This window comes from Anomalospiza imberbis, chromosome 3 (genome assembly GCF_031753505.1).
Source record: "Anomalospiza imberbis isolate Cuckoo-Finch-1a 21T00152 chromosome 3, ASM3175350v1, whole genome shotgun sequence".
Classification (NCBI taxonomy): domain Eukaryota; kingdom Metazoa; phylum Chordata; class Aves; order Passeriformes; family Viduidae; genus Anomalospiza; species Anomalospiza imberbis.
The window spans coordinates 54,860,231-54,882,285 of NC_089683.1; the positions used below are offsets into that span (position 1 = coordinate 54,860,231).

The 22,055-nt window shown below is 37.4% G+C and overlaps 1 protein-coding gene across 9 annotated transcripts in view; it reads left to right on the forward strand.

Moving 5' to 3' along the window:
• Positions 1-22,055, forward strand: part of L3MBTL3 (L3MBTL histone methyl-lysine binding protein 3) — an 80,231-nt gene that overhangs the window by 41,673 nt on the left and 16,503 nt on the right. For all 9 annotated transcript variants that reach the window (XM_068184466.1, XM_068184469.1, XM_068184467.1 and 6 more), the window contains 5 exons: positions 5,292-5,368; positions 6,761-6,846; positions 8,964-9,074; positions 10,719-10,833; positions 14,008-14,110. In XM_068184466.1, the coding sequence (XP_068040567.1) occupies positions 5,292-5,368; positions 6,761-6,846; positions 8,964-9,074; positions 10,719-10,833; positions 14,008-14,110 (492 nt within the window). The remainder of the gene's footprint in view (positions 1-5,291; positions 5,369-6,760; positions 6,847-8,963; positions 9,075-10,718; positions 10,834-14,007; positions 14,111-22,055) is intronic.

Sequence of the window (22,055 nt, forward strand, 5' to 3'; positions counted from 1 at the left end):
TAGAAAATATGGTAGTGCCATACCACCTCTGGATGCATGCTATAACCTCCTGGATTACGTTTTGAGAAGCCCTGACCTAAAATGATACCAGCTTTATACTTGTCAGTGATGAAGTATTCTCTCAATTATGCACTAGATGGGGCTGCAGGATAGTTTTTATAGTTTTCTTCTTTTTTTCTCTCTGTCGGGTGACTGACATGTCACAATCAAGAACTTGTGTAAGTAGCATTCTTGAGGGCACATTATTATTTATGGGTGTATGGGGCATGTGTGTATGAGTGTTTTTTGATAGGTAACATTTTCATTACAGACTGTATCTACACTTATTAAAATGAATATCAAAATATTAAAAGGTTTGTTTCCCAAAAGGGAAAACCAGAAATAATTTCAAAACAGAAAATTATTGTAACACATGCACTTACTGTAAAGACAATGCTGACCATTTAATTAAAAATGGTTGTCCAGATGTCCAGAGTATCAGGTGGAAACCTGTTTAAGAAAATACTTTGCTGAAATAATTATGTATTAATTTTTTCAGCAGCAAGCATTATCATCCATCTCTCTTGATCTAGTTAGGATGAGCTGTATATGTGAAACAGATTTTTGGGAAAAATTAGCAGGACAGGTGAAAGTGATCAGTAGAACAATACTAAGTTGTCTTCCATGTGTGTCTCCCCCACTGGGATGTGCCCTCCTGCTGTGAGTTAAGGACTGTTGAACCTTACACGTGTTCCTTTCAGGCAAAGTTGTGCACACACCAGGGAATCACGTTGTCAGCTGCCCTTGGTTTTCCTTATTGCAGAACTATTTCCTAGCCATTTACATCATGTAGTTCTTCCCTGCTTTGATGTTTTTTTCTGTAGTTAAGATGTCCACAACTCAGCAAGCTGTCACTTGTTCTGTCCCTCTGTGTGGCTCTCTTACAGGTTCAGCTGGTGCACTCTGCTGCTTTTGGCTCCACTTCAGCTTTCTGGATTAGCTTCAGTTTCCAGTATGGATATTAGATTTCTTTTTCTGTCTGCATGTTCTCACACAACAGAAAGAATGGTTCACAAGTGACATGAATTGTGTGGACATTGCAATCTTGTTTTATTAGTTGAGCGTGCATTTGTCACGACTCTACTGCTCGGCAGAAGGTAATGTTGGTGCTCTGCTGTGGTCCAGGGGTAGGTAGGTTTGGAGGTGCAAAATCCTGCTCCTGCTAGTGTTGGTAACCTTTTTTGGCCTAGTAAGCATCCTCACAATTCATGGATCATCCTGTTTTATGAAGCTTGTGAGCTGGGTGATCTGCCTTCTGTTTTGGAACAAAGGAGATAAAAAGCTGTGGGATGTGGCAAATTGATTGTGAAAGGTCAGCATAGCCTTTAGCATTCCAGTTGACAACTCTTTGGGGCTTTATCTGATGAACTATTGTTGTTCTTCCAAGCTAGATGTATATCCATTGAATAACACATATTAAAGCATAATAGTTTTACTTTAAATTGAGTGTAACTTTTACTGGTCTCTAATTTCTATTGTTAAATAAACTGTTAGAAGCCGAAAGGCTGTGTGAAATCAGTAGGTGAAGATGGACTGTGTGATCTGATTTTGCTGGAACAGGGATCTTTCTTTTTCCAGAGTCCACTGCAGGTGCAGAAGCTGCTCATAGGCTTGTCTGTAATGACTGGGTTTTTTCTTTTAAAGCAAATCAAAGTTTGTAGATGTTTTATAGTGCTGTTTTGCAATGCTGTTGAATCACAGATTGCTTTGTGTTCCATGCTCACTGTAATGTCAGAGCGTCTCCTAGGAATGCATCTTTCATTGCAACATTCCTTGGTCATTTGCTTCTTCTTGAATCTTCAAGGCAAGAAGTGTGTGCAGTGGCATTCACTTTTCAGAGTTTTATTAAAATGAATGTTCAAACTATGCTTGAGAAATCAAACCAAACCAAATACATTTAGAAGGTTTGTCCTGATAAGTGTTTTTACACATCTGCTTGATTATTTTAATTATAATACTGATAATACCATAGTGATCCTGACCATGGGACCTGTTCCCAAATTTAACATGCAGGACTTTTGAAAATAATTTGTGAACTTTACTTCAAAACATTTTAGAAAGTAAGAGGATATGTCTTTTCAGTGCAGAAGTATGTCTCATACATGTAAAACTCCCAGTGTGAGAGGGATCAAAGAGAGGAGTGCTGCCCCATGTTCTTGTTAGCTTCTCTTCAGAGTTACTGTAAAGAGAAAGGAAGAGGCCAGAGGAAGCCTGAAGGACTCACTGGTTTTTTCTTATTTTTTTGGAGGTAAAACATTTCTAGAAATCAGGTGCTGAGTTTTAACAATGCTAAATTATCACAAAAGGTCTCTTGCTTTCTTTTATTGATGGAAACTTCAGCGATTTAGAGAGTACCTGGTGTGATACTATGAATACTAAATACATACAGTATAGCTTTATATATTGTAGGAGGACAAAAAGTTGGTATTCATGAACTGAATTAAAATCCTTGGCTATTGTCAGAGCCATTACAGAGTCTGTCTAGGGTAGGTTTTATCAGCTTGGAATTATCTGATTGGCATCATTACAAAGAAATACTAGCAGAATTGTTTCACATATATATAGCCACAAGATAATGATGTTATGTTGGCCAGTATTTTTCATCATTAGCGCTTCACTCTGTTTAGGTAGAAGGCTAGAGGAGTCCTTGTGGTGAGACCATGTTCTGGAGCACCCCAGCCTGCATTTCTGTTGTAGAAGATTATCCATACTAAGTTTTAGACATCATGTAAAATACTTTTCAGATTTAAAAAAAAAAAAAGGTTATTCCAAGTATTTCAATTATGATGTGCTCCTTCATTTTTCTTCTATGCAGTGAAGGTTGAAAACTGCAGTGTGGTACAGCGCAGGGTCCAGTCTACAATCTTTTCTGTGCTGTATTTCCTTTGCAATCCCTAAAGTAAACTGTGTCCCAGATCTGCAGACCTGGTGTTTTGAATCTTAAGACTATGGAGTGCCTGCATAATTTACCTTTAGTTTCTTCTTCTCTCATGCACGGTTCATTGCACCCTTTTAGGTATTGCACATTACCAGCGTATGATATTTTAGAAGTATATTAATTAAGGGAACCTAATTAATTTGAACTTCCAGCATGCTAATACTTTCTGGGTAGATACAGATAACGATTATTTTATAACACTCAGAGAGAGCAGCCCCACACTGTTCGGTATTTTGCATTAGTAACTCGGATTGAGGTACAGTAGAGAGATTACCTATTATTCTCAAGCCTAATGATGGAGACATTGACTTCAGAGAGGGATTAAATAGAAAGTAGTTCATGAGTGGTTTGGTGTTTTGCTCAGTTATTATTATATGAAGTATGTGTCTTCATGCATGGTTGCTCTCTGTTTCTTCTTTTCTCATTAAGTATTTGAGAAGTGTTTAGAAAACACGGGAGGCAGACATGGTGTTTGAATCTAGACAGTTGCTTGGCTGCTTAAGGTTGGTTTCTTGATCTCTCCCTGGGGAACTGGGAATGAAGGCCTTAGCTACTTCAGCTTACTCAGGCTTCACTTTTTTGGCCTTGCTGGGTCCTTGCAGTGAGTGGGACACTGAGCTTGTGGCGACTGGAGAGATGGAAATGCTGGTGGGGTTCTCCAGAAGAGAGAGGCGGGGCATAGCTGGAAATATTTGATGTCAGCTACTGTAACACGTTTAGGGATAGGAAATAGTGGTGGAGAGAGATGGTACACTGTGAAACTGAATTTATTTAACTAAAGAAGAACTTAGGTGGGGTAGGCTCCTAAGAGAAGCGAGGTCCTTAAGGGCAGATGTATATGGGTATTTTATTGCTATAATATATGAATTTTCAGCTAAATAGAGGCAAACGGTGTGTTTGCACAGTGTAGTGCAATGCCATGCAGAGTGATGCTGGCCTTTTGTGTCAGCAGCGTGTTTCTTAGTCATCTTGGCTACATAAATACAATGTATTTCATTAAAAAAGCACTGTCAATTATTTGGCCAACTCAAAAACCTTCAGTAAGTATCAATGCACACATAGTTTTACTTTTCCTGTAGATCAGTTTTACTTTTTGCTTTTACTAATAATATTGAGTATGAATATAATAATTGTAGTATATGCATTATATGTTGTGTACACTGTGTTTTATTGTGCAAAATGTGTTATATTGTGAAATAATATCCTAATATGTAATAAAGATAAATAGTTCCATATATAATAATTTAATATTACAGAAGACTTAAACAGGTTTTCTCTTGTCTGCTTTTAGATCAGTTTCTTTACAGTGTGTGTTTCTTTTGTTTGATTTTGTAAGAGGACTTGATAGCCAGCACTCACTTCTGATTTTGTCTGTGCACAATGCACCTGACCCAGTGAGCACAGTGAGACCAGTCTCTCACTGTGTGACACATGCCAGCACATGTAGCTCACCCTGCCTCCGTTAGTCTTCATGCCACAGGCAACAGCAGTAGTGCAGAATAGGATGCACTTTACAGAAAATATGGGAAGTTGTTAACCCTTTGAGTAAGAGTGTTTGATCTGTTTTTTAAGAGCAGTTTGCAGTCTTGGATCACTAATTATTTCATGTAGTTTGGGGCCTAAATGCCCTTTTTTTTTGTTTGTTTGGTTTTTTTTGTTTGGGTCTTTTTTTTGGTTTTTTTTTTTTGGTTTTTTTTTTGTTTTGTTTTTTTTGGTTTTTTTTTTTTTTTGTTTGTTTGGTTTGGGTTTTTCCTTATGTGCTGCTGGGTGACAGTAACATGTTTATAGCTCCATTTAAGTCACTCAGGATCCAGTTCTGAATTTTTGTTTGCTATTGGCACTGCATTGCAGTTATACATGATTTTCTCCTCTGCCTTCAGGTGCAACTTAGACCATTAATCAAGATCTTAAAGTTTTTGGTTTCAAATTTTGGTCTTGCCATTGCAAGACTCCATCTGTCTTTGATGGGATTATGGTGTTCTTGCAACTAGCAAACGTGATTCTACCAAGAATCTCTGCTTGGGAATTTTTCAGATCCAGCATCATAGCTTCTCAAAAGAGATCTACCACTAATTTAAAGGACTTGATTTTCTTGATCTTCCAGCAAAATTGTAAATAAAAGTTTATGCTTGTATAGGTGGTAACAAGTCTGTGTTAGATGTGTTTGTGTCTTCAGGTTATGTTTGCAGTTTAAGTTGAAGGTGTTGTGGGTTGTTAGGAATTTAAGTCTCTCTTGTAGGTCTTGGTTTGTTAAGCATAATAGGATGTCTGAAGAGCTGCATTTTCAGGCCCTTTTTTTCTCCCCTTCCTCCAGGTGTGAGGCAGCTAGCCCACATATTCATCCTGTTGGATGGTGTAAAGAACATAAAAGAACTCTCATCACCCCACCAGGTTTGTAAATTGTTACATGTCTGAAAGATTTAAGGTGGCTATAGTCATCTAGCATCGTTAAAATTTACAATATGGTTTCTGGTACCTCTCCTGAATTTTTTTCTTTCTGTAGTCAGGAATTGATATTTGCAGAGCTGTAAATTTTTTTACAGGACTTAATATATTGAAAATAGAAGTATAATAGATGTTTGGCATTAAGTATGCAAATATATACTGATTTAGTAAAGAGATATCTACTCATAAGATATCCCTTGAAATCTGAACAAGTTTGTAATTTTGGCTGAATGGCTGACAAGTACTGTAAGACTCACATTCTGAAAATGCTGATAAAGCAAATTCCAGATGTGTAAGATCATTGTATAAGACAAACATCTTCATGTGAACTGAGTGTGCAAGGTAATGGATTAATGAAAAAATTGTATTAACATGATTAAAGAATCAAACTTGTAAGGAGTCTTTGCAGTGAAGGAAAATGCTATGAGAGAGATGATAAAGGAGAAAGGAAGTGTATTCATTAGTGTGAAATTTGAGATGTTTTTCAGGACTGTTGTGTATGGCTGGATGACCTAAATGCCCTGTTGCAGAAACTGGCGTCTGGGGTCTGCGAACATGGAAAGTTTTAATTGCTTAAAACCGACTACGACAAAAATTCTAATAGCCAGCAGTCTTGAAAAGTCGGAAGCAGTCTGTCTGCCAGGAGGTTAATTGCAGCCTATTATTCAGTGAATCCCTTGCAAAACAAATTAGAATTGGTTTCGTTCTCTTCTAGCTTATGAATTCTAACATTTAAACTTCAAGTCAAACTTCTGGTGCAGAGTAAAGTTGAAGGACAGGCGCTGCCTTTTCTTTAACAGCCAACTAGAGTCTTTATAAACATGGCATTTTCTGAGAAAGGCAACATCTTCTTTGATGACGTCTGTAGATTATTCATAAATGTCCAGGCTATTTTGTTAGAAACTTAGTAAAAAATTGCTCACTAAAAGACTAACAAGTAGACAGGTGTTCTCAACTGTGATACAAAGCTATCACTGATTAGGTTGTTTACCAGTGAATGACTGTTCATTACTTGAATTCATTTCCTCAGTTAAGTGGACAGATTTTTCCAGTCCACATTATTTACATTGCAGAGGGAATCACAGAATATCCTCATATCCAAAGCAATTGTGTACAGTAGTTACTCAATAGTGTGTATGAGCGGATTGTTGACTCTTTTAACCTGTATGGTGAATTTATCCAAGACAATTTAGAAGAGCCTTTCTTGCAATTATTTTATAAGTCCAATGTATAAATCAAAAGAGTATTGTTCAAGTGCTCGGCACTCTGTAAATTATACATTAACTTCATTTTTTTGCACTGCTGTATTTAATTTTGCTCATGTTTCTTCTGTGCCAGATTATCCACACGCTAAGCATTTTTCTTGGGAGAAGTATTTGGAAGAAACCAGTTCATTACCTGCACCTGCAAGGGCTTTTAAAGTGGTGAGAAAATGCTTAAATTTCTTTCATGCGTTTAATTAATTGTTTAAGAAGATAACACATATATGGTGTTCCTATGTTTCCAAATGTATCCAATTAATTAGTTGCATATAGGTGGTTTATTTTTATGCAAGTTTGCAGTTCACTGTTAGAAATCAGATTATTATAAATAACTATTAATGTATTATTTTAATTATTATAAATGGGATTAAATGCTACAAATGTATTACTAATGAGTGTAATTTTCTATGGAAAATTACTGCCTACTTATTACAAATAATGAGATAGGTACTGAGTCATGATAACATATTTTGAAGATTTGTATTTCTGTACATTTTATATGGTGCAATAGATACAGTGTAAAAATGAATGAAAGAGATTAGTCTGCTTGTCCATCTAGTCAATTGTCTTGGGCTTGTTTTCAATGCCCTTTAGCAGACTTTTTCTTCTGCAAACTTGCAGCTATGGATGTGGGCATCCATAGGCAGCTCCCCAGATTAACTATGGGTTTTGTGAGCATCATCTTTTTCTTTTATCTTTGTATTTGCTAGTTTCTTTCAGTGATCCATCTTTTTGAGCTCTTACCATTTCAATGATGGTCACTACTGCAGAAAGGAATCACACAATGGCTTGAGCTGGAAGGGACCTTAAGTATCATCTGGTTCCAATCCCCCTGCCATGGACAGGGACACCTTCCACTAGACCAGGTTGCTCAGAGCTCCATCCAGCCTGGCTTGGAACACTTCAAGGGGCTGGACATCCACATTTCTAGGCAACCTGTTCAAGTGGCCCATCATCCTCACAGTAAAGTATTATTTCCTAATATCTAATCTAAACCTACTCTCTTTTAGTTTGAAATCATTTCCCCTTGTCCTGTCACTACATGCCCTGTTAAAAAGGCCCCTCTCCATCTTGTAGGCTCCCTTCAGGTACTGGAAGGCTGTAAATAGATCACCCCTAAACCATCTCTTTTCTAGGCTGGAAAAACCCAATTCTCTCAGGCTTTCCTCACAGGAGACCTGCTCCATCCCTCTGTTCATCTTGGATTGCTGTTGGGAGCCAGCATTGGGTGCTGGTACCTCCCAGCCCTTGTCTCACAGCACACTGAAGCATGTTTGCCTCAGCTTTTCATATCAGAGACACTAATTCTCAACTTCGCTAAGAGCTGGATTAACAAAAGGCAAAATGTGGTGATTATAGCAGTTCCTGGGGTCAGTAGATTACCAGAGGTTATTCATGACCTGCAGTTTATCACCCCAAGGTGTGTCTGTCTTAGTAATGTTTCTCAATCTTACATTCTCAGCACAAATACCCCAAGCAAGGATTAGGAAGTTATTTGGTTATATCTGAGACAGTAACACTGTTTTGTGTTGTATTATGGGAGAAAATTGAGTTCTTAAGCTGCAGCTGAAGGAAAAACACCAACTCTGCAAAGTCCTAGAGTGGCAGAAACATTATTTTCACAAAAATTAGAATAAACCTCATAACTTGTCTTGTGAATATGTTCCTTTAAAATGGAAATAATTTGCTTTAGTTTTCATAACTACAGACGACAAACACAAAATCTGATACTCCTACCAAAGAAACTAATTTTATCAAAACAGTATTACAAACCCAGGCATTTGGTCCTGTTTGTTACTGTTATGCTGTGAATTAGTTATGTTTCCAGTAGGAGACTGAAAAAGGGTTTGATTCATGAAACAAAAATACATACCAGAAAACACAAATATGTCTCCTGTAGACAATTTCATAGACATTTCAGGCAGCTGGTATGTAATGCCTTATTAAATACTGTAATGAAACTGTTGGCCAAAACCTCTAGGAAAACTTTTCTAGAGAATTTAGGAAAAAAAACGGATTGAAACCAAATATACCCATTTACATCCTTGGATGGCTTAATCCAGTCCACTCCAGGAGAACCTGGAATCCCAAAGTGGTTACTTTGTTTCACTGTATTGATAACAATAGTTTGAATTATGTTTTTATGCTTGAATTTCTAGAAGAGGGACATCAGATTTAAAAAAAAAAAGGCATAAAGTTTTTGATGGATTATATATATTTTATAGCAGCATCAGATTTTGAGGTTTTGTTGTTCACATAGTATTGTTCTTCTTTTCTAGAAACCTTCTCATGGCTTTCAGAAAAATATGAAACTTGAAGTGGTTGACAAGAGAAATCCAGTATTTATCAGAGTAGCAACCATTGTAGATACTGATGACTATAGAATAAAAGTAAGTTTCTCTGTCTTATTGTACTATCCTACTTAAGTAAATGATGAGGACTTTGTACAACTAAAATCCTGTAGCTGTAAAATTAACCATAGAAAGAAATTAGTGGTATTGCTCTGTCCTGCTAAGCTTTTGCTCTTGCATTTCACTAATTGATGGATGCATAATTCCTTTGGAATGGGTTGTTTTATTGTCCTCTTAGATAGTTGTGCTGAGGTGGGTAGTTAGAGAGCAGAGTTGAATATATTGGAAAATTGCTTCAGGAATAGTTGATAGGAGACAATTGTCTATTCTATCAAGAAATGTGATTATTTAATATCAAGTGTCAGAGAGCTGCTTTGATAGTTGTATTAGGGACTGTAAAATATTTGGTTTAGGTTAATTGAATCCATCTCTATAATTTCTAAGGGGAAAAGAGAGATACATGTGATATATGAAAGAGCCCTGATCTTTTGTCCTTTCTCAGTGATTTCTGCAGTTCTGAAGTTTCTGTTAATTATGGGCTTTGGATTGGATTAAGCTAAGTTAAGGTATTTTTAATGTGTTTTGCAGAAGTTGTGTACTTGAATTAATTTTCTTTCATTGTACAAAACCAGTTTCCACTCTGAAGGCCTTAAGTGTTAGAAGGGCTAACATATACCAGATAACCAATTAGAAATGAAGGATGTGTATGTTTGCAGTTCGTACAGATTTACTAGGCATACCTGTTACTTCAAGTAGGAGAAGCTGACATTTCATTCTGAATCATCTGAATTAACTGCTGGTAGGAAGTCATCAGAACTAGTATCTTCACACCTACACATTTTCTACTTCAAGTCGGACATGCAAAATAAAAAAAAAAAAAAGGAAACAAAAAAACCCCATCCCAAAATAAAGAAAAATCCCACTCCCCAGTCTAATGTATTAAATGACAGGATTTGTAACTTCTAGGGCAGTAATTTGACTCTGTAGTGTCTGTTGAAAGAGCTCTGTTTGTGTGTGTGTCTGTATGTATGTGCATCCACACCTGGGTGTGTGAGAGATCTGAGGAATTTACTGGTACAGAGGTCATGCAAGATTTGAAGATATTTAGCTTTCATGTGAAAAAATGTGTGCATAACCCATACTGCTGCTGTCCTGTGAAATCACATGATTCATTTTCTCTTCAGTTTCAACTCTTAATCTTGTATAGCCTGATTTTAGTAAAATTGTTGCTTGTCTGATGTGGGGATTGTTTGTCTTTTATAGATAAATTCCTTTTTTTGTAGTCCTTTGCTTTACTGCTCTTCTCTTCTTAAATCCAGTTCAAACAAGAGATTTAAAAACATTTGGATTTTTGTGTGGTTTTTTGAGAGATGAAAAAGGCAGAAATTCATGCTTTAATTTAAGTATTAATATGAGAACTAATGTGAGAACTGCATTATTTCTGGGATTTGAGCCTGACAACACAGTAAACAACCATATGACATATGGTTGTTTACTGTTTACTTTAGTGAGAGTATGCCTGAGTCCAGAATGTAAAGTACATGTATTTTCTGTGTAACTTAAATAGTTCTCTGAAAGTGACTTCTCTACTGGACATGTCATTTCTAGAGACTGCTCAGGTAAACTGATTTTATGGAGAATTTTCCTGATCTAAAATGCACTATTCTCCTTTTTGTATTTTAGGTTCATTTTGATGGCTGGGATAGTATTTATGATTATTGGACTGATGTTGACAGCCCTGATATCCATCCTGCAGGCTGGTGTACAAAAACTGGACACCCTCTTCAGCCCCCACTTAGTAAGGGAAACCACACTGTAATGTAATGATGGTAAAAGGCATGTGTGCTGTGCTATCATTTTTTCCCTGGCAGTGCCATTCAAAGAAAAGAGGCCACTAGGATATGCAAAATAATTGCAAATGTGACATTAAGTGCAAAATCAACAGTCAGTAATTAATCACTTTTTAGTAGATGGCTTTATTGACCCTTACTGCAGTGGAAATACAAGAACTACAGTCAAAACCAGAAGTGATGTAAAAGATCTGCTGTGTAAAATCCTGGCCCTCTCAAAGCCAGCACTGAAACTGCTGTGGCACTCAGTAGGGGTGTAGGGTATCACTCTTAAGATCCTTTGTTCACATGTCTCTTGATGGTTACTCTGCTTTTTGGCTCAAAGGAGTCCAGAGTGCAGTGAGAAGGCACTGCTTTCAAATGCTGTGGCAAATCCTCAAAAACAATGAACTTCCTTTTCTTCTTCAGCTGAGCAAAGAGGGATTAATGGTGCCCACTTTGAAAAGAAATCTAACAGAAGCATGGTACCAATAATAACACTCGATTTACCAGCTTATCCTCTCTGGGGATTTTGTTTTACTTGTTGAAGAAGTGGGAGAGGTTGGAGGGAGAAGAGACTTTTTGATTAATATATCCCTGCCTTGTCCACTGTGTTTCTGGATAATGTCAGTGAGATCACTTTAGCCAAACTTTGAACAGATGAGTTTTTAAGTGAGTGCTCTTCTCTGAGATTGGTTTTTGTAGTGACTTTGAGGTATGGTTTGCACAAGTGCTGAGTATTCACAGCTGTAACAAGGTCAGAAACAACTGTGCTTGGAAAATAAGAAATGCTGAGCAATGCCAAGTACTCAGGAAAAAAAATAATGTAAAATAACTGAGATAAGTCACACACAGTGTGAATGTGTTACCTGAAAAATCACAATATTTCAATTCAATGTCTCTAAATGCCAGGAAGAAATTATTCCTATCTAGGGTGTGATCAGAGTATATTCATTAGTTTTCTGAGCACTCCAGCAGTACAGTGATGACTGCCTGTTAGGAAGTTAATCATTCTGCCTTTAGAATCTGAATAGAGTGCCATAAGTGCCAAAGCACAAAGTGAATAACAAGAAGACAGGATACTGCATATCTGCTTCTTAATCTGAGATGTGCTGTCCTGTGTGCTGAATGAGCAGCCCAGTGGGAAAAGTAGTCTGTGGCCACATAAATGAAAATTGTATCATATGGCAGAAGAGCTGAATAAGGTTACACCACTTCTATTATGTAAGATTGATTTATAAATAAAAATCTTAGCCTAGGTAGGAGTATAAAATATGTAAATTCATTTTTTTTGGAGACATTAAAAGAAACAAGGTACAGGTGCCCAGCATATGTAACATGTCATCTCCTCTAGCTGGTGGCTTAGGAGGCACTGCTCATCCCTTTTAGGATGTGATTGGTAGAAGTAAATTTCTGTTAAGCTACAAAAGTTAAGATGGATGATATGACAGGAGAGGAAGTTGACCATCCATTAAATAGGAAAAAAGTAACAATCTACACAAATACTTATAAAATAGAGTGATTACTGAATAAAATATTAATCCAACGATATGACTTTGTTTTATAACCATATAGAATATTTTTTAAATGTTAATATTGCTTCCAGGTAAGTTAAAAGGCATTTCCAGACTTCTGGAGGGGTTTCACGAGGAAAGAAAAAAATATTTTGCAAGACAGTTTCTGTCTCTGTCTGTATGATAGGACTTTCAACGATGAGGTCCAGATCCCTGCCTTTCACATTAGCAGCTTTGTGTGAATGCTGTGCAATGTTAGCAATATTAGTCTATAGCAGTTCCCAGTATTCATATATTCATACTGTTTTCAGACGTAATTAAGTCATCATGAAGGATTATGACCTTTCTGATGGCAGTTAGGGAATGAAGAGCCAGGTATTGGTGTTGATTTTAACATTGTTTCACAGTGATACAAACAGCAGTTTCTCGTGTCAACATGGACTACTAGTTGTAGCTCTTTTAAATTACACTTTTAAAGAGTTCAAATTTTTTAAGTGAAGAGAGAATAGTTATAGGGAGGTTTTTTTTTCAAAATCAGAACATCAGTGAAGCAAGATTTCTCTTTACAGAAATGTCCCTATTCAGATAACTTCTCCTCCGAGTCCACTTGCTACATTATAAGCATGATTTCTGTATAAAGGTAGAGAAGGTAAAATTCCCTGTTCTCTCACCAATTACAGTCATTAAAGGCTATAGAAGTCTTTGGACTTCAGTGTAGTGATAGTTTTGTAATTTTTGCATAGCTGGAACACTTGGTAAAAAAGCTTTTAGACTGCTCTAATGATACATAATAATTCTGTCTTTCATTATCCATCTGCGAGCAAGAATCTTTCATCTGGAAAATATTTAAATAGACCTTTTCATGTCTATGTTGTTATCTGTAGGGGATGTTTCAAGTTCATGTGCTGTTCAAGAAGAACTGGTACTAGAGGGGGACAGTGCATTCCTGCAGAGGCACAGCAGGTGTTCCCAGTGTCATGTGCTGGAGCACGGCTGTCTCTCACTTGCTGTGAAACTGTGGGTTATGTGTTATGTTAACTTGGGCCTCAAAACTCCTTATGGCATGCATCTTTTAATATCTCTGCAGGCATCATTGTTACAGGTTGATGAAAATCAGGTAGACACATCAATTCAGAGAAGTGAAAATGTCAGAAATCTGATGGCTTGTTCTTTTTAGTAGTATTTTCAGCTTTTGTTTTCACATCTTTTTTACTGGAAAACTTCAGCTAAAAATGTGTAAGGACAGTACACATTACAAACACATCCCTGTCTTTAGGAACAGGGATAGGGTAACTTAATTTTTCTGTGCTCTTAAAAGACAACCAGGTTCCAACTAAATGTAGATAGTAGAAGAGAAATTTGATGGCATGCATCTCCTCCAAGATTTATGTTCTTTATATAAATGTAGTTCTGTTGTAGAGATTTATTTGCACAGAATAAAATTATTTCTCCAGTGGGTTAGGTTGTTTAAATCTCCATCATGCTTTTACAGAATGTATTATTAAAGTGTTTCTATTTACTTATTTCTTCATGCTTGCTACAATGCACGGGTATTCGTGCATACATATAGAGCTTTTAAATATTAAATCATTTTCGTAAATCTCATTTGTAATTTCACCTGGCATGCAGGTCCCTTGGAACTGGTTGAAGCTTTAGAGCATGGAGGGTGTCCCACAGCAGGATGTAAGGGAGTTGGACACATTAAAAGAGCAAGACATATCGGCCATCATAGGTATGTTTTGTGAAATTGATTTTATTCTTTCAATTGAGGGATGTGTGCAGATGGTTCTTCTAAATTGTTGTTCATAAGAAAACAGATCCGAGCTGGAAAAAAAATAGGAAATCTTGTAAACCTAAATATGCAGTTATTTCAGTTGCCATGGTGAGCATGCTGAAATAAACATTAGCAATCTGTAACTTCATTTCACCAGGGTGTGCTGAGATAAGATTTGCTGTACATTACTTTTTGTCACAATTGGTAGATTCAGTTACTCTGTATTTTGTTCCTTTGAGGATTCCTTGGCTTGCTGTCCAGTTTGCAGAGTGTTACAGACAGATACGTATAAAGCAATAACTTTTGAACCTTTTGAAATATGAGGCCACTGATTTTATTATGGCTTGGATGTTCTTGTTCTGCTTGGTTGGTAAGGGTAAGGATTTGCTTGTTGGCTTGGAGCAATGCTAGAAAGGAAATTCCAATTGACATATTCCTGAATGACAACTTGCTGCTTCTATTTAGTGCTTCTAAAGATGCTTTGTTGGACATCTGTCTGAAGTATAATACAGAAATATGGATATCCCATCCTAGAGTGTAGTTGATATTAGCACTGGAGAATGGAATGGAGGGGACAGAGAGACAATGACCGAGTAAATGGGAAACATTTCCCAAGTTGAAATTTTATTATTTTAAAAATATTTACAGTGTGGGGTGAATCCAGGCTGTTTCAGTAAGGGATGTACAAATAATATAGTATGTTAAGTTGAGAATGAAGAACCATAAATATCATCCTGTTAGCTTTTAGCAAATTAGAGCTTCCAAAAGTTGTAATTTTTCCATTACACAGTCATAAAATTCTCAAATGTCATATCCCTTTGTTCTTCCTCCTCTCTGATGTGGTTAGTGGACTGTGTTTTAGTTATTTATCTTTAAAGTACCTTTTCAAACTGCCTTGATCCAAGAGCGAGCTCTGCAATCTTTTCACATTTTTGATAAGAGAATTATGTCCCATTGACTCAAATTATGCTACAAGGTTTTGCTGGTGAATCACTATGTGTTAAGGTCCTGACTAATCCCTATCAAAGATACCTGGCCATCAAAACTCACTGTATTACTACATTTTGATATGCAAAAGGAATCTTCTGCTGCAAGTTCTTCCCTGTCTGCAGCAGAAGCATTGTTTGTGCTGTCAGGAGCAGAAGAGTTCCTGATGCTAGGACAGGCTTTATCCCCAGGAAGGGACGTAGCTAGGATATCTCCAGTGACAAAACTTGTTGCAGTATGAACTGGGATGGAGTTGCCATGACACGGTATGCCACACCACTCTCTTTCAGACTATTCTCACACTATTCCAGTTGTCTTTTTCTGTCTGTTATTTTTCTTTTGTTTTTTTTTTTTCCCTCCCAGTTTTTCTACCTTCCCTTTTGTACTTTCCCTTAAACTCCTTAAACAGTCAAGTCAGTCTGTAACCGTATTGTAACCTTCTGCATTCATAGCATTAGTCTGTTGCATCCTGGGTTTAGTCCACTGCAAATGTGAACTAAACTAGATTTGCCTAAAAAGCTTCCTGACTGCTTATCTGAAACCCATTTGATTTCACATTCTAGTAGACTTGAGTCTTGTATGATTTTATTATTGCATTTAGTCTGGGAGGCAATAAATTCCAATTCCTTATCAAGTGCTATCTCAATTACTTAGAATCAGGTGGACAGTCCATGGGTTTCAGCCCAAAGTTCAAACTTAAGAAAAAAAAAAAGTAAATTTTTCTGGAAAGTTTTTCATTTATGATCTCTCTAAATAAACATTGGCAATAAAAGTTCTAATGTTTTAGATGGAAAGGATGAGTAAGAGCTATATGTCTATTTACTTTGTGTAGCCTTTGCTTTTATAGCTACCTTTTCCATGCAATTTAAAGGTCGTTATACTTATTCATCCTGAATATTGAGAAAAGAAACAAACTTGTGGCATTTCATTGTGCTTCTTTTTTTACTGTAGCCTAAGCAATCCAATTATTTGCACATTAACTGATAGTTCTAGGGTATAAAAATATAACCAAGGAGATTTTGTTGAAAATAAGACAGATATTTGCTGTTTCATAGCAAATATATTTTACCAGTAAGTTTCTTATTCACTAGCTATTGATTTGCCCTCTGTGATGATATTCTAGTTTTGTTCTTGAGTAAACAAGAACAAAACTAGAATATTTTCCACATTTTTCTATGGAAAATATTGAGATTTGTTCTCTTCTGGAACCTACAGACTTGAGAGTCCAGGTTTCCACAAAAATTCTAACATTGCACCACCACTTTTTTCCTGAACTAACCAAGAGATTTTGAAATTTGTACAATTTTCCACATCAGGTAGCATTCCCATAGCTCTTTTATCTTGGCAACCTTGAAATGTATTTAACCTTGCTTATCTTGCTTTTTGTGATGAGGTGCAATGCATAAATGCCTGTGTGCAGAAAAGATGATAATTTAAAATGCTAAGTAGTTCTGAAATAATTTTGAGAGCTTGTTCCTTAGGAATCAGATGAAAGCCTTGGTGGTTAATTATATAGCAGTGCTAAAGCATTTACTTTTTGGAAAAGTTGATGTTACTAAGGACTTGGTATCTATCAACAGTTGATCTAGAGTTACGTGTGGCACAGCTGAAACAGCCTGATGTAGAGGTTGTTAGCATTGTGCAGATCACCTGCATATTTATGACTGTGAATTGTATACCCTGATGTTTAATGCATGCAATAATTCTCAAGTTCAAGCAGGAATGTGAAGAGGTCAGTTGTAAGTAGTTCATTAGAGTTTTGAGTCAATTCTTCATGAGTAAAGATTTTTGCCCGAAACTTCAAACTTCCCATGCGTTATGTGTAAGTTGAAGTGAACTGAAATGCTGGGGTAGAGGCTGTGTTGTATGAGAACACATGTTATATAAACATGGAAATCTCAGCTCAGCAGGAGGTCACATATTTTTTTTCCAGTGGTTTTTGATGCTAGTCTCAAGGTCATTTGTACCAGCCAAATCCATTCTAAAGCACTCTTGATTTCTTGATTCACATTTAGACTGTTGAAGCAGCTTTCTCCTGAAAAATGACTGCTTTGATGATTAACATGCACTATAATTTCTGAAAGAGAATAGTTAATATTGATTGTTTTGAGACTAGTTAAAAAATGTTTTCATAAAGTCTGAAGTAAAGAGATCACTTAACAAAATCCATCAGCAAAAATAAGGGCTGCTCTAGGCAGTCTAATCCATCCATTAGTCCAGTCTGGAGCTCTCGTACAGCTCTCATACAGCTTCATCTGTTGGCAGTGCTCAGCAGTAACTTGCACCTGAAAGGCACTGAGGAGCTGGCGTTGGTGACATTTCCAACCAGTACAGCTGAACCAGGAGACCTGTCTATAGCTTGATACAGGTTTGCAAAATATTCCAAGTGTTCATAAAGACTAATAATCTAGATTTAAAAGTACTTGTCGTGGTTTGACATGGAAGTGATTTTTTTTTTTCAGGAAGTTGGGTCAAACCAATCAGTGGTCAAGTTTGGATATTGGCACCTGAAGTGACCACTGAAGATAGGGATACGCCTCTGAGAACACAGGGGGTTAAAAGCAAGAACTCCCAAGAGCTCGCTCTCTTTGGTTCCGGTCAAGGTGCTGTGCAGACCTCCCCTGCCCAGCCATGGGGCTGGGTGGGGGAGGGGAAGCCATGAGGCCTGGTCGAGGTGAGCCGAGGGGTAGAAGGACTGGAACCGAGCCAGCTCCTGTGGACGGAAGGGTGGAAAGAAGCGGAGATGTCTTTGTCATTCCCCCCCCAGAGGGAAGAGATAGAGAGTCCGGACGGCACCGGTAACTTTGCCGGCGCGGAGGAGAAGGGGGGGGGGGGAAGGCGCCCAGCCTTGGCCTTGGGAGTCAGCTGCTGGGCAGAGATATCAGCCGTCCAGGGAGTCTGAGCTTTTAACCCTTTCCTGAGAAATGAAGACTTTGTAAAATATTGCTCCTCCTTGATTTGAAGTAGAAGAGAGACAGTCTGGGATCCGAGATGATGGAAAAAGAAATTTTCGAGTTGGAAAGAGATGATGGAGTGGCTTGTGGCTGGACTTCTCTTGTTAACCATAGACTGAACCAAATTCTCCTAACAGAAGCTGCACTTAGGGTGGTGCGTTGGTGTGCCAAGAGACCTGTTTCAGTGATCACCAGCAGAGGAGTAAAGAGAAGGTGTGGAGAAGCCCTCTATCTTCAAGGAAGAAGAAGAGGAGAAGAGGACCTCTGTTCTTGGACCCTCAGCCCCAGGGGAAAATGGGGGGGACTGTAGTCCCAAAATGAGAAACTGAACTGTTGTCTCTTTTGGTCCACGGCAAAGCATCCTTAAAGGAGCCCTATGAGCAGTCTGTCCATGCACGGTGGTGAGAGCACTGTGACATGGAAGGAGAGTGTCACCATGGCAAATTTTCTTCGGGCGATTGCCATGTGTGACATGGAAACACAAGGGTGGCAATTGTGTTTCCTGGGGGGGGGTCTGTGGCACAGGAGAGACTCCTGTCTCCCTTGAAAGACTGAGTATTCGAATATCTGAAGGGTGGCAACTTGATCAGGATCCTGGGTGGTGTCTCACTGTTGAGTTTGTTTAGGAATTAGGTGGGAGGAGGAGGGGTGTTTTAGAAAGTCTTCATCCAGGATTTAGTGTTTGTAGTTTTTATAGTAGTAGTAGTTTAATAAAGTTCTTTCCTTAGTTACTAAGTTTGGGCCTGCTCTGCTCTGTTCCTGATCACATCTCACAGCAATTATTTAAAAAAAAGTATATTTTCATGGAGGCGCTGGCATCGTGCCAATGTCAAACCATGACAGTACTTCATATGCAAATTCTTAGACCTAACAGAGTGCTGCCTTACTCTTCTTTAGGTTAAGAGAGATTCCTGGCCTATGTTCCCTTCTAATATTAGGTGTAGCTGAGAGTATTCTGTCTGGATTCTGTACTTCAGAAAATTTGCATACTGCTACGAGATAGGAGCATCTTCAAATGTCTGGAGAAGACTAAGGTCCATGCCTATCAGCAGCCCAGTTTTATCCTCCTACCCTTGAACTTTACAGAAAAGAGATAGGTATGTAACTGCACCTAGAGATAGATCTTGAGTGTGATAGAAGAGCAGTTGCAAATAAACACAGTTGGGATATGCTACTCAACACTTCTTTTTCATCAGACAGTTCTAGAAAAGGCTAGAAAAGTAAAACCTCTGTTGACTTGAAAATCCCAGGCCTGTAATCAGAATGGTGCATTGTCTTTTTCTCTCTTCATCTTTCATGATTCAGTAAAAACAAAAACTTATTTTAATGCTCAGTTTTTACTCACCATATGTAGGACTCTGGAAACAGTGGCTCCCTTTCCTTGGAAAACTGTGTCATGGACACACATACTGCCAGCCAGTCTGCTGCCAATTCAGGTGCCCTGCAGACAGCTAATTATTGTGCTGTGCTGATCCTTTAGCCTTTGGAGATGGCTGATTACTCTCGTGTGCGGGGGGTGTGTGTGTGCCAGGTGGTATTAATGTGAATGTTGGTTTACTGAGGCAGCTCCAATGATAATTGAGATCTTTGTGTTGGACTGGTTCCAAAGCTGAGGGGCAGTGCCGGGGGCTGTACATTCCTGTCAGAAGAATAGCAGAGGTCTCACATTGAGTAACTACTGCTTTTGCTTCCTGCCATTCTTCCTGAGCCTCTGGCAGACCTTGGAACCCTCAAGCCCAGGACATCTGATCATTTTGGAAACTTAACTTCTGAACTTGTGCTGTTTTTAAAATGATGTGCTAAAGCAAAATGTAAGCTGGAGTAGAAATCCAGGTTTAAGGTGACAGAAGAGTTAAAAATCCTTACTTAATATTAAATAACCTAAACACCAAGACTTCTCAATACTTGAGATGAGTTGTGTTAAAAACTTACAGTCCTATATAAATAGAATACTTCTATTATGTAGGAATAACAAGGTTAATTTTTTTCATTCTTTGTAGTAGACAAGTTAAAGTCAACTGAAGGCTGGAGGTATTGAGATTCAGGAGGATTTACTGATTGATCCAAAGCCATACAAAGGTTCATTCATGCTGTGTTTTGTTGTAACCAAGCTAACAGTGGAAACCACATGGGTTCTTTTTGTTGCCTCAAGGAACAGTAACATCAAAAGACTATCAAGGAGTTTTTTAAAAACTGTACAGCAACTTGAATGATTAATTACAGAGAAAAAGTCATCTGAATCTAGTGTTCCAGAGCATTGTTAATATTATAACTATTGTTAACTGAAAATGTCATTTAACTTCAGTTTTCCCAGAAAATACTCAAGGGAAAGGTAGTATATAAGCAGGCAAGTTTTAATAAAGGAGTGAATTTTTAGGTTTTTTCTTGGGGTTTTTTGGGGTTTTTTTGTTTTGGTTTTTGTGGGGTTTCTTTTGTTTTTATTTTTTTTTTTAATTTAAAACTTTTTAGTGTTGTTGGTAAACAGAAAACCTGCTGGAGTATGACAATTATATTGTCAGATTTCATTGGGAGTGTAAGGCTTGCTTAATAATACACAACTGAAGTTAAATACCACATTGGTAGTGTTCAGTGTTTCCTTGTGTCAACCCTTTAACTTCTCAGAAACATTGCTCAAAACACCACTGTGAGCCTAGGAAGCTGAAAGAAAATTACATGCTTTTCCCTATAGCAGTGGCAGAACTGAGATTAACCAATATATTAATGAATTTCTGAAAACTGTATTTCATCACAGTGGTATGTATTTGTCACAGCGAGAACTTAAATCACGCTAGCATTGGTGCCTTAAAACCTTTTTCTGAGCAGAAGCCTGTATCTTTTATCTTGTATTTCTTTTGAAAGGGAAAAAAAGACATCATTGTGATAGATGCAGCAGCGTAAGTCATCGGGCAGAGGCTAGTCCTAAGACAGACAAAACCAGTAGGTTGAGAATAAATGTAAGTAGACATATATAAATAGATTTAAAATAAAATGCCCCATTCTGCTTAAGAGAAAGTAGAAATAAAAGGTGAATGTTCCAAGTTAATTACTATTTGTATATTTTGTTCTATGTCTCTAAAAAATTTCATTAACAAAAGCATACCATATTTCAAGTTTAGTGTTTTATAGCCAGTTGGGTGGCTGGAATCTAATCTGATTTGGATGTGTAACAAAAAGCTCCTCAGAAGAAGGCAAAAAGATTACTTGTGTGCTTCATTGGATCACCTGGGGATATGGCTGCATGTCCCTTTATTGCACTGTACAGACTGTTATGGAACAACATCTGCTTGGAGTAGCCTTAACAGGGATCTCATCTTGATTAGAAAAGCAGAAACTATTCTATTTTCTTTCCTCCATAATTCAACTTCAGCATAGCTATACAAGGATTTTTAAATAATAATATTAAAAAAAGAAAAAGTTGATACTGTTTTGTTTTCAAATGAGCCAACTGAAGAAATCAAACATACTGTCAATGTCCTGTCTTCAACCCCAGCAAGGGCTGATTGACTTGGACTTAAGAAATTTTCTCCTTTTATGCAAGTGCTGATAGAAATGTAAATTTTCACCAACTTTTTGTTTATCTTGGCAACATCAAAATTAGATTACTAATATTGGTCCAACCCCGTTACAGGAGCTGCTATATACTCATTCTGAACCCAGAGTTTTGTTGGTAAGGGAAGAGGAGAGTGTACAGCATATTTTAAATTAGAAGGCCTTTTTCTTTTTTAATACTGTGCCTTTTAGAAAGAAAACTATAGTGAAAGCTATTGTTTTTCTATTAATTTTTGAAATTTGGAGTGGCGGGGCTTATGGCTGTCAAGGTAGAGTTGTTCATATTAGACAGTTCTCTTTAGAAATTATGCATGTAACAGTAAAACAAATTAAACATTGCAGTGATTTATGCAAAGATGGGTGGTTACAGTAGCTTCTTTCTTGAAAAGAAAATAAGCAAAATTGTAGAACAT